The sequence below is a fragment of the Larimichthys crocea genome, chromosome XI, assembly GCF_000972845.2.
Source record: "Larimichthys crocea isolate SSNF chromosome XI, L_crocea_2.0, whole genome shotgun sequence".
NCBI classification, from domain to species: domain Eukaryota; kingdom Metazoa; phylum Chordata; class Actinopteri; family Sciaenidae; genus Larimichthys; species Larimichthys crocea.
In genome coordinates, this window is record NC_040021.1 from 12,727,245 (window position 1) to 12,740,745 (window position 13,501).

Below are 13,501 nucleotides of genomic sequence, written 5' to 3' on the forward strand. Positions count from 1 at the left end.
AAAATGTTCAATACAAATATTCAAATGTATTCAATCAAACTCAAACAGATTTTGAAATGTCACACTTTACAAAGATGTTTCCCAAAATGCTTTAAGCAACATAAACATTGATTATTATAAGTGAGACATGGAAATGTTATTTACTAAAAAAAGAAGAAACAAAAACAAATTTTTGCTTATCTTTTCTGCTACACGTGAAATGGACACAGCGAATAAGAAATTGCCAGTTTGTTTAAAAAGCCTTTCAGGATTAAACAATGACTTTCACTACATTTCTAATGTACTTACAGACTATGGTAAAGCATGAGTGAATAATGAGCAAGAAGCGTATTTTATGATGTTCAGTTACGATGGGTATCATTGATGGTTTCAACTAAAATTACTTTTATTTTGAAAATAACAAGCCCGGAAGTCTTTCGTGTGATTCTGCGTGTCTTGACTCCGTGGATGGAGACGCCCATTTCAGTGCACACACCCGCCCCGGCTGCAGGATCGGTTCCTCCCTCTCCAGCAGCTTAATTTGCCAGCCTGGAAGTCGGATCACCACCGCAATTTTACCGCAACAGGTAAATGAGCAGAAATCATTTCAATTATTATTATTAACGGGGCAGAAGAAAATATAACACAAAGAAGACGCTGCAGCTGCTGACCTTGTGTTTTTGTACCTTTTTCTTGGAAGGTAAATGGAGATGTCCTGCTTTATTAAATCCTAAATTTAAAAGGCGAGCCAATGTAGCGTATTAACAATGTGGTTTCTTTTTGCTGCAGGAGATATGTAGTAGATTTTTTTTTTCTTTCAGTTTTTTAGGGTAGACCCAGAAAATATCTGAATCTGTGAATTTGTGACACCTGTCACTAAACCTCGAGTGATAGCCTTTTGTCTGCGTTTTATAAAACACACCATATGGCAGGAAAAAAGAAGCTTCGCCAGATGTCCTGCTTAAATGCACTGTAACAAATAGCCTAACGTACATTTACTATATTTGAAATGACCAAGATAAGGGCTGATGGCTATAAATTCCCTCTGCCTTGTCAAGATAATGCATTGCCAGTGTTAGTATTCTGGAAAAAAAGCTTCCTGGCGATTTTATTTTAGAGCAAGCATTTCCTAACTTGGCATAAATAGGCACTGGATAATGACTTTATTGTTTTATGCCAGAAATATCTTTAACTCCAGAGGTTAGTCACCCATTTTTACACCAAAAGAAGAAGAACATTGACAAAGAAGGTGCGTTCACTGTCACTTAAACATTCAGTCTCACTCATAATAGCCTTATCTGTGATATTTCTGGAACTGCCCATAGGGGAGTGAGAGTCTGTGGTTGGTCGACCCAGCACACAGTGACCTTAATGTGGTTTGTAGTATTTTTTATCACATTGTTTATGATAGTTACAGTCTTTCTCCCTTTTGTCTTATATTTAAACCCATATTTTTTTACGACATGGAAAATACAGCACAAGCACCACCTTTTTGTTTTTTCAGGAGTTATCAGTGTTATCAGGTCATTGTCTGCAAGTGCAAGTACAGTTCTTCAGTCTTCTATTAGATAATCGGGGCAAGTTTAACAGTTTATCCATGCTCATGTTCATTCACTGCAGTGTAGACTAATTATAGAGATTGCTTAGTGTGTGTGTGTGTGTGTGTGTGTGTGTGTGTGTGTGTGTGTTCTGCTACTCTCAGTGAAAACAGAAAGTCGCATCTTTCTTTGCTGAAGTGGCAAAGTCCATCTGGAGTGCACCTTCTGTGTCATCAGGGACTGTTGCGTGTCCACGTGCAAAAAGAGAAAGCATTGCATAACACACACATGCATATAAATGGACATAAACATACTAATTTGTGCCAGAGGTGTGTAAGGACCAGAGGTAGAACATGCTCCTGAGTGCTGAGAGTGGGGAGTGTTAAGAAAGTATAAAAGGCTTTGGTGAATCATTGCTTGAGCTGACCCATAAACGTATCAGAAGGATAAATATAAGACCGATTCTTGTGGTGGAAGCGTCCCCGATTTTCACCTGCAGCACATCGGAGGTAGGTGTGTGGATGTCTTTGTATCTGTGTGTTTCTGTGCTCTTGTGAATAGACAAGAAAATGCAAGCACACACACACAGGCTTCTTTCTTCTTCTGGCTCAGCAAAGCTTCCTGGGTTGTGTCTGCTAGAACAGGGTCCCCTTCTGTGTGAGGAGTGTGTGTTAGACACACTCATGCACACAGGCCGACGCATTGATACGTACATCCGACCGGGCCAGTGCGGCAGCACACAGGTGTCAATCAGCATGCAGGCCGGAGTCAAAGGTTCTTTGATTCATTTTCTCGCTCACTGCAGCGGTTCAGCAAACCGCTGGCCCTTAAAGTGTCTCACACTGTTCCCCAAATCAGAAACTTTAAAGTGCTCCATGTAGCGTTTTTAAACAGAGATATACCATCAGGGCTGGAGGATGTCACCACAATACAGACCCTCATGATAGGTGGGAAATGAATGCAAGAATAACAGAGAGTAGGTACAGTATTTTCAGATCCCTGTTAGCACCATAAACAAATGAAACAATGAGTGTGAAAGTTCAGTGTTGACCTTGGAATGGTGTGTTGACAAAATAATCCTAACTCAATGTTTACCTTTTTCATTTGTCATGAAGATAGCTCCGTCGTCATCACATACATGGCCAGATTAACCTGTTTGGTAACCCGGGGCAAAAATTGGTGTTTTTCCCTATTTGCCCACCCATCTTCAATGAAATGTGTATGTATCCTGTCACCTTGTCACCTTCATGTTCTCTGTGTGCACAGCAGAGTACTCATGGTACTCTAGTGCTGCCTGCATGAAACTTCGTCATGTGATAACAGAAAGGTCCAAAAAACTTTGTCAGTCAGTGGACTATTTTGTCAAATGAAACCATGTTTTTCAGATGGTTTGTCGACTTCATGTCATGGTTGTAGAGTTAAAGCATAATCCAGAAATCCTACTGTTTGTACTGTTACCTTTTCTGAAGTGATTTTCAGAACATCCATCCACTTCTTCCACTCCAAAACATTGCAAAAACTTAAAGTTTTAGGTGTCAGTGGGCTCAAAATGAACTAGTTTGTATTCCATTGCGTATGTTGTCTGGCCATGTCTCAGGGCAAAAATGTAACTGTAGTCGTACGCCGCTAAACTCAAAGGCAGGCTGAAAAAGATGGCCTTCGTAAAGGGGCAAGGCCTTCAATTTAGGACTGTCTTTTCTTTACTGCACTTGCAGTGTTCAACTATTATAGATATGAAAGATGGTGAAAGTAAATGTGTGTAAAATGGAACCATTTCCCGTACTAGGTCTTTAGGGGCTGCTGGCAAATTATGTGAAACATTTTGTTGTGAGCCTCTGAAGGTGCAGGGCAGGCAGTGTTGAAGTAGAAGGTGTCCTCTGTGCCTTGTGTTGGTTCTGTGTGTGTGTGTGTGTGTGTGTGTGTGTTTTTTCTTTTTCAAATCCAGGATGTGTCCGTGTTTAAACAGACAAGACTCTCTAACATAGCCAATAGCAGATAGTATCTTGTATTTGATACCACACACACCTTAAGGTACAAAAGTATTTGTGTACGAGGGCGGATGAGAGTCTCTTAAATACCTTTAATACAAAGTGTTTGCATAAGGGAGTGTGTGTTGTGTAATTAGTATCACCTGTGAATATATTTATTTAGGTTTGATATATAGCTTAACATACAGTGTCAAACTCAGTCAAACTTAGCCTGTCTGCCTCCTCCCAGGTAATCTAGAAATCGGCCAAGATGTGGATCATCAGCGGACCTTAGCTCAAATAAGCCATCTATAACGACACCTACCTGTCAATCAAAGTGTCTACGCTGTTAATTATGTATAACTTTAAGCCCCAGTATAATTTGGACGTGTGCGTTAAATAGAAATTCAGACTCAGTACAGTTGTCATGAACGGGGAAATTAGCTACAGAGACCAAACCTGTTTTTGTAACAGGCTGTAAACACGTTTATTTCTGTTGTAAAATTGGACATTTTAACATGGGGGCTTATGGAGATTTACTCATTCTTTAGCCAGCCTCAAGTGGCTGTTTGTGGAACTGCAGTTCTTGGCACTTCTGCATTGGCGTCACTTCGTAGATGTTACCGCTGGTGAAGAACTGGTTGGATATAGTATCTAAAATCCCAGGTCATGTAATGACATGACTACACACACGGGTAGCAGTGTTACTGAGAGTGAACGTAGCATAACTTCAGCTCAGTTAGCTTACAAGCTGGTGAGTGATGCTAGTAGTGCTACTAAGACCTATGGATGTATACAAGTGACGATGACTATACACACACTGTTGGTTTTACTTTAATTTGATTAATAAGATTGTCTTTGAGGCTTTGTATTGTCTGTGCACTTTAGTTTATATTTTCCTAGATGGATTTATGGTTTTTGGACTTGGAATACCATTAATGCTGTTGTGTATTGGTCATGTTGTTTGTGTGTGCACTTGCACATGTATTCATGTGCATGCAGAGGCATGCGCTACAGTTAGCGGTTCATTGCTCTTAAGTAATTGGCAGTGTCGGCATGTGCAGAGAATGATTTATACTACAACAACCACAGTCTCCCCTCCAGGAATGCACACAAAAAAAGGGATGCCAATGATGGAACAATATTGTAACAAGAGCAGAAGGAGAGGAAGGGATGAAAGAAATTGGGTGGGAGTCACATAAGAGGGCATGCATGTTCGAGTGAGGGATGAATAAGGAATAGGGGAGCTGAAATGGAAAAGATAGAGTGCAGAGTGAAGTGATTTAAAAAGTGTGAAAGAATAATTTTGTAAAAGCAGAGAGGAGATTGCTTATACCTGGCAAGAAATATAGCTGAGGAGAGGCCTTGGTTGTTAGCCATGGGCTTCTAGATAGATGAAACAAGAAGAAAGAAAGGATGAGTGGATGGAGTAATAGAATTTGAAGAACAGGATTCAGAGAGTTGGCAGAATAATAGGATGAGAAACTGCAAGAACAGGAAACTCAGCATAGGGTAAAAAAATATGTATACATGTTCAATTTGAAAGAGCCCATACTTATAGGGCAGAGGACTCATTTTCTCGTTTAAAGTATAACCTGCATGGGCTCATCTGTCCACTATATCTACTGGGACTCTGCCAGAGATCCCAAAGAGGAATCTCATCAGGTGAGCCAGGCTCCTGCACAGCGGCAACAGACTGCACTCAATACATCACTTTATATATATATAGTATGTATATCTATATATATATATATATATATAGACAAATGTTTATGTCCCTAAAAAGACAAATATTTGTGTCCCCAATACAACAAATATTTCTATTCCCAACAAGACAATGCCCACTTAGAACGTTTAGATTTGTATTTATGTATATTTAGACTCCTAATATGGTAAATACATACCATCCTGATACCCCTCAACTGCATAGTGCAGAGGAGAAGCTTTGGAAACTGCCAAACTCGTGAAAAACATGAAAAGCCCAATCTAGAGTCAGTATTTGGGTTTGTCCTTTCTGGGCTACTGTAGAAACATGGCAGTTCAAGATAGTTGCAGTAGAAGAGGACCCGCTTCCTCTGTAGATAAAAACAGCTAAAAAAAAAAAAAAAACAACAATTTCTATTTTCAGGGTCAGTTTATACTCTAATGAAAACATACATATGAAGGCCTATAGATCCTTCTGAATGTTACACATTGGACCTTGTAATGAAAGAAATATTTACCTCCCCAGTAAGTGACAATGCATAATTTATTTCCGAAAGCCTAATGACACCAGAGAAATAAAGAGACACCAAGATTTGCAAAACACAGCTGGCGTGAGCCTCCATCTGTGATCTGAGCGAGCGCAATGATAAATGGTCCTTCCCTCCATCCAGACCACCATCATTTTCTCCTCCTCTGTGTCCCTCAACTGTCAGTCCTCCTCTTCCCTACTTCTCCCTGTTGGCATTGTCTATATCTCTGCTCCTCCTTCTGTTCTGCTCATCCTCCTCCTTCTCTCTCACTCTCCCTCTCTGTCATTTTGTCCTCTCTCTCTCTCTCTCTCTCTCTCTCTTTATTTTCCCTCATCTGTCCCCCTCTCGCTCCGTCATCCTTCACCACGTTAGCTGCCGTTCAGTGCGCTTTCCTTGCATTGTGACCAGGGAGATGAGATTTTTTTTTTTTTTTTTTTACATCCTTTCTTTTCTGGTCCTTATTCGCACATGCATGCTCGTGTTCCTCACTTATACCGGCTGCTCCGTGACACACACAATCATACTCACATCTTTCTCTCTCTCTCTTTTTCCCTGCAGATGTCTGAGAGCTAGTCAGCTGAGTAGAGGACTTCCCTCTCTGCCTGTGCTCTCCACCTGCAGCCATGAATGGTAAGAACACTTTGTTTTTGTCTGATGCGTTTGTCCGTGGAAGGAAAATATGCACCTTGGGGAGAGAAGTCAGGGTGAGAATTAACTTGAAGTGAACAGATCGATGAGAAGAAAAGCAAAAAAAATTTTTAAAAAGCAGAAACAGAGTTGACCTTCTTTAAAACTTTAATCTTTCCTTGTGGTCATCTTCCTGTTGGGACTGAAAGGGACATTTGTTTCACTCTGACATGATGTTTTGACGTTATTCATCTTTGATCCCTTCACATTTGGAAAGAAACTGCAGGTTGCATAAACCTCTTCAGCAAAGAAAGCTTTAGGAATAACTATTTTTAATAAGTGCCTATGCGAATCATGAGCTAGTTTATCTTTGTGCGGGAGACTGCCTCTGTTTCTGTTGTGCTCAGTCTTGATGATGCATCTCTTTTGTCCTTGGTGTGGACACAATTGCTCAATAGTGTGTGTCTGTATATGCGTGTTAATCCTCTTGTTTCCAGCCTTTGATCATAGAACAGTAGTTGCTGCTCCTTAAACGCTTCAGAGAAAGTGTGTGTGTGTGTGTGTGTGTGTGTGTGTGTGTGTGTGTGTGTGTGTGTGTGTGTGTGTGTGTGTGTGTGTGTGTGTGTGTGTGTGTGTGTGTGTCGGATGGATCTTGTCCACATGACTAATTCTGCAGTTTAACAAAATGCCAAACCCCACAACTACACTCTCTGCTTCAATCCCGTCCAAAAAATCAACACTGGGAGAAAGCAATTCAGAAATACAACATCAGAGTTTCTCTGTGGAAACCTATTGCATGAGGGAGGCACTGTGGATCATTAGTCTGCAAAACAGGTAGACAATATGTATTTTTTGGAGAAGGAGAAGAGTGTGTGTGTGTGTGTGTGTGTGTTTTGACTAACATGCTGCAGATACTGTTGATCCACTGTACCTACCTGAAACATCAACTTGTTCTCCCCAGGTGAAGCGTTTGATATGTAAATAGTTATGAAAGCTGTGACGTTGTCTCTCCCGGAAGGCCGACGCAGAGTGTCTGGAGGTTTGACTCCAGCATCTCCTAAGGCCTGTACAGCACCTAGACAACAGCACACAGACTGACTGACAAAGGGAAGTAAAACCACACAAGGCAGAGGCTCTTTGTGTCGCAGCTGCTGTGGAGGTGAATTGTGGTACAGTTGGTTTAAATTCAGCACAGGCGTCGTCGCTGTGGAAGCTTTTCCATGAGAGTATACTGCAGGTTTTTTTGTTTTTTTTTCTGTGGATGCATTGTGTGCCAAACGTTCTAAGTTGCTGTGCAGGAATCTCTTTTTATATGTTCAGCGTATGACTAGATGGATGCATGTCAGTGACAGCAACATCTTTTTTATTTTTATTTTTCTCAAGCCGAACAAGTGAAGAACAAATTCTGATTTACAGGGATCACCTTGAAGAGTCATGGCGATAATAAAGAGACAAAAATGAGAGACGAGACAAGAATACTGATCTGCAAAACATAACAATCTATTTTCAAGACATTTTCATTCAACATTTAGGGACGTAAGATTATTAACTTTTTTGCTGAGAATGTCATGAGTAGATTAATACCATGTGTCTGTTTTTATATATGAAGCTAAAACCAGGAGACAGTTAGCTTAGCTTAGCATAAATACTAAGGCTTGATAGCTGTTTCCCCCCTTAGCTGGAGGTATAGTTAGCCTAGCTCAACCAAAAAGTTCAACAATATGTAAGCTCACTAAGTGACATGTGATGTGTCAAATGTAAAATTTGCAAGTCGTATGGTTCAGAAAGGAAGTCACTGAATCGGCATAGAAATAGCCATAACCCAGGGGTGGGCAAACTTTTTGACTTGCGGGCCACATTGGGTTCTAAAATTTGACAGAGGGGCCGGGCAAGGACCTCCTAGCAGCCCACTTCACTGTCAAAGCCTCTTTGTCTTTATGTAGGAGCTTCAGGACTGATTCAAACTAAAGCAGAGACATTAGCAGGAGACACTAGCAGCGTTTCTTCGCGCTGGAATAGAACTTTTGACACGAAACAGCAAAGATAAGACAGACTGTGTCGTTTTGTGGGTTTTATTGCTACTCTTTGGGGGCTAGCTCGCCAAGTTTTCATCGCACAGTGATGAGACACATATTTTGTAAGATATATTTTTATTTTTTGGATGTGGATAAGTTCGGCGGGCTGCATTGAAAAGCCTAACGGCGGCCCGCGGGCCGTAGTTTGCCCATGTCTGCCATAACCTATGATAACCCTCAAAACATCTTGTTCTTACACTTTTTGTATACAAACAAGATATAATAATGTTTATAGTATTATATAGTGAGCTTTAGATGTGCTTTACATTTATGTATGAGCCAGGTTAGCTGATTGATCCCCCCTCCTTTAGGTCTTTATGCTATGCTAAGCTAATCACCTCCTGGCTCCAGCTTCATATTTACAGTGCAGACAGATGTATCGACCTACTCTAGGCAAAAAAAAGTGAATAAGTTTTCCCCAATGTCGTCAAGATTAAATCATTTTTTAAAGTATTTAACAGCCAGACTGACTTGATGCCTCAAGTTCTTAAGGCCAATTTTCCAAGGTCCCATTTTAAACTGTAGCATAAAAGACTTTAATTAGTTTTGATATGCTACACTTTCTAAAATTCAGCACCTCTTTATCTGATCTCTCACTGAGTGGCCATATGTTTTCGACACAACTGTCAACCCACAAAGGACCCCTATGGATTTTGCCATTACTGTGTAAAGAAGCTTTGCAGTGCCCCACTTATTCACAAAGCGTTCAGCCCCTCCGTACACCGTACAGACGCTGAATCAACTGACAGGCCTGTGGATGTGGCCATGCTAGAAACATGTCCCAGTGGCACTGTGCTAAATATCACCTCCTTTTCTCACTTACAATAGCTTCTAAATGAGGTCTGTCAAAACCAATGAGACAATGTGAAGAATACTCACATCTCTGTGCGAGATTAATTACTTTCTCCTTTTTATGGCTGCAATTTGCTGACAATGCCAAAAACTAGGTCGGGCACTGCGAGCTGTGAACATTGGCTTTGTCAGGGAAAAAGCATATACCTGAACAGGTGCTGCTGGGGTGGTTTAGGGTAGAGTGAGTTTGTTTTAGATATTGAAATCAGCTCAGGTGTTTGCCAACAGACAGACATCTCGGAGTGCAGCAAACAGATGGAAGTGTATTTATATGTATATATGTATATATATACTTTACACGTTTAATCTTGCTGCATACAAGAGAGTGCTGTGCTGTAGCTTTGTGTCATTCCTCAGAGATGCGTGTGTAATATGTGTGTGTGTGTGCTCAAGAGCCAGTGGGGTGTTTGGGTTAGCGTAGGGGGAGGAAGTTCCATCATGGGCAGGGTGGTATTTCCTGAAGCTGGTGAATAAATTACACTCTAGATACCAAGTCTATAAAGACATACACCCATACCAGCACAAAGAATTACATTTTGCTGCTATATAAATATTTTTTTTTTGCCCTGAGATCTGTGATTTCAATCGTACTTTCTGAATATTTTGCAGAAACGAGGAGAAAAAGGGTCCCTCTGTCTTACTTTCTCCTGTTGTATCTGCTGTATTATATTGTTGTTCATGTTGAGACGACTTCCTGTATAGGATAACCTCTTTAGCTAACACTTTAGGATAAGAATCTGAATCAGAGTGGGGTATGAAGGGAGACTGACATCATCATACATAAAAGCAATAACAACTACAGACTCTTTTCTTTTTTTTTTCTAACTTTAGTTTTTATTGTTGTTTCAGTCTGTACAGAATTATATTTCCACAGGCATCTTAATTACAACTGTTTTGTAATCTAGTATACAACAATACATGACCAGAACAATTGACCAAACGTAGATAATGGGGGTGGGGGCAACAACATTTGTTTAGGAGTTGAGTTTTTCAGTTTTTTTAGTCCGTCTCCCCATTCGATCCTGTGATTTAGTTGTCCATATCATAATCTTTGTCACAGTTTTCTGTTTTGCATCCTACATGTTGTCCATTTCATCTTGTGCTTTTTGCAATCTCAGACGACGTGTAATTTTTTCCATCATATAAATTTCCTCCACTATCTTTGTCCATTGCTCCTTGTTAGTTGTGTTGTAGTGTTTATACTTTTGACCCAGATTTTGTTTTAGAATACAAAACTCAGTTGCTCCACAGTGTTGCGTTGTTCCTCCAGTATACAGTATATATTTTATTCTTTTCTTGTCTTTTAATTAATCTCTTTTAAGTTTATTTTACACAAATACAGAGACACTCAGAATTATATGTACAAAATGCACCTCATAGTTTATTTTTAATTTAATCTTTGTGCACACTGCATATATATTTATTTTTATGCTGCCTTGCCATTAATTTTTATGACACTTCTCTTGAGTATTTAAATAACGGCTTCCATTCTGAATTTATTTTCTTATTTTATTTTCTGTTTTTCCTCACTATAGCAATATATTGAATTGAATTCAGAAAACTATTTTTCCCCTCATCAATCTGATCGTAGTTTTGAGGATTATTCTGTAGATACATTTTCAAATCAAAATGAGCTTTAATCCAACGATGAGCTCATGATGAATCACAATTCATGAATCATTTCAAGGACAAACTCTCAACAAACTCAGCGTGTTGTCTTCATTTTACACTAAAAGTCACTGTTGGAAAAAAAATTGTGTAAACATTTTGTCTGAAGTTGGTACTACTGCGATCGCTATGGTAACGGGGAGGCCCGTCTGTCGCTGTCGAGCAGAAGACGATGAGCTGTTTAAGAAATTAGCTGCATAAGAGCTGTTTTTTCCCCCCAGTCGACTTCCATCTGTAACACTGACTTTACAGCTGCAGTGTTGACCGTTTAGTTACATCAACTCATCTGTTTCTACAGTCTGTAGTTTACACCTACTCAGCTACTCTAGTTTGAATTCATTATTTGTGCATTTCTCTGGACTCCTCTGTTTGGACTCATTATCTGTCATTGTTTTCTAATTTACGTCATTCAGTCACTGCCATATGGAGAGATCCATCTGTGCACGATGTCCACACAGTAGATCATTCTCTTAAAAATGGCTCCAGATCTTCGAAACGAAGGAAGTGCTCTCCGATCATGGTGGGATTTGATCAGTTTTATGGATTCATTTATGATTAATTGTATATCAACTGAGCTGAAAATCTTTGATCCCCTCCTCTTATGAAATGGGTAAGAATTGGGTTTCATATCACTTCCCTCACACAGCACATTTGACTTCATATTTAATTCATGGCCAACCCTGAACTTACCTTGAGATATGCAAGAGGGGAGCAGAGTGAAGAAAAAAAAAGCTGATGAGGCATTTTTTTTTTTTTTTACATTAATCGTTGTCGGGAGTTGGTTAAGAGTAGTTTCATCTGAGGGGGAGATCTCATTTGTGATGGAAATTATGCAGACTTTTTGAATGGTGAAGTTTAAAAAGACACTGTAAACTGAATTCAGTATTAGCATTTATGCTTGCTGAACAGTATGTGTGTGTATGCTGACGGGTGGAGCATGGTTTAAAATGACAAAACCTGTCTGTCTATAGAGAATGTTCTCCTCCTATTCCTCCTCCTCCTACTGCTACTCCTCCTACTTGTTTCTGAAAGTTTGGGATTCCAAAATGTAGCAGGTATTATGAAAAAAGCTGAATTATTTTACATGGTCATACCCATAACAGCTATTGACGTGCAGAATTTCAGTCTTTTGAAATGTTTGTGTGTGGTATACATGCGTTTGTGAGTTTGCATCTCTGAAGTTTTTGCAGTTGTTTAGTAACTTTTTGGGCATACTAGTGGCGAGGCTCTTTGGACGGCAGATGGTTAGGTTGGTTAGTCCATCACTTTAGTCTGTGCCATGACAATGACTGTTTGAGATCGAAACATCTTCTCAAGAACTATTAGATGAACTGCCGTGACATTTTATATGTATAACCTTGTTCTCCTCTTGATGTTTGAAAGTGCAGTCAGAGACCGGAAACATGGGAAAAGAACTGTGGACTTTTCTGTTGTGCTTTATGTTTAGTTGGCTACCTTGTGGCTCACAGTTTAAAGTGTTTATCCTTTCTTCTGTTATTTGCTCATGTCTCAATCCTGTTTTAAAAGTCAGGATTGTTTCTTTGTTTTTTGTCCAGGCGGAGCGAGTGTCTGGGCAATCACTCCAGAGGAGAGGGGGAAACACGACAAACAGTTTGACAGCCTCGCCCCCGTCCTCGGCCATGTCTCAGGTAGACTGCTGTCACAACAAACACAACACATACTTAGACTTAAAGACCTAGAAATCTCATAAGCTGTATAAAATGTCCATCTGTCTAAATGATGTTTGTCTTCAGGAGAACAAGCCAGGAAATTCTTCATCCAGTCTGGCCTGCCTTCTACTGTCCTGGCTGAGATCTGGTAAGCACCAAGTCTTCATCCTGAATAATGTATTGTTAATCCAGAGCAAGTAGGTCAGTAGGTCCAACCTTTGTTTTTGGTTAGTTTGGTCTTCTCAGCCTGCATTGAACTTCCTGTTGAGCAGTAACTTCCTTCACAGCCTGCCCCACCTAGTAAACTGTGTGTGTTAAGAGAGGAGAGAAAGTGTGTGTATGTCCTGTAATTAGAATAGACTGTGTGTGTGTGTGTGTGTGTGTGTGTGTGTGTGTGTGTGTTGGTGTTTATATGAATAACACTACTGGAATTCAGTCCCACCAGAGCCTTGTCCCTTGTGTAACTCTTGCCTTTTCTATTGTCTCAATAAAGAAAAACAATACTAGGAATGCATGCTTTGCTATGAACAGATCATATTATACCTCAGCTCACTCTCTCCTCCTCTCCACTAGGCACCTTGCTGACATTGACAGCGATGGGAAGATGGACAGAATGGAGTTCTCCATCGCTATGAAGCTAATTAAACTCAAACTTCAGGGGCGTAACCTGCCTTCTTCCCTGCCAGTCATCATGAAGCAGTCTCCCGTCTCCAATTCTGCTTCAACCATCCCTTCGTCTGCACGCTTTGGTAAAAACATTCTCTATTATATTACAGTCACAACTTCAAAACCACCAAACTTTAATGCTTCCTCTTACCTCTTACAAGTCTTGTTTCATTGGTCGCCAGGAAAAATGAAAGTAAACCCATTCTCAAATGTAACTTTTCAATT

The 13,501-nt window shown here is 40.1% G+C and overlaps 1 protein-coding gene across 3 annotated transcripts in view; it reads left to right on the forward strand.

The window, feature by feature from the left end:
• Nucleotides 1-455: 455 nt before the first annotated feature.
• Nucleotides 456-13,501, forward strand: part of itsn2a (intersectin 2a) — a 38,914-nt gene continuing 25,868 nt past the window's right edge. For all 3 annotated transcript variants that reach the window (XM_027284583.1, XM_027284584.1, XM_027284585.1), the window contains exons 1-5: nucleotides 456-566; nucleotides 6,277-6,348; nucleotides 12,497-12,589; nucleotides 12,695-12,758; nucleotides 13,184-13,359. In XM_027284583.1, coding sequence (XP_027140384.1) covers nucleotides 6,342-6,348; nucleotides 12,497-12,589; nucleotides 12,695-12,758; nucleotides 13,184-13,359 — 340 coding nt within the window. In that variant the 5' untranslated portion in view covers nucleotides 456-566; nucleotides 6,277-6,341. The remainder of the gene's footprint in view (nucleotides 567-6,276; nucleotides 6,349-12,496; nucleotides 12,590-12,694; nucleotides 12,759-13,183; nucleotides 13,360-13,501) is intronic.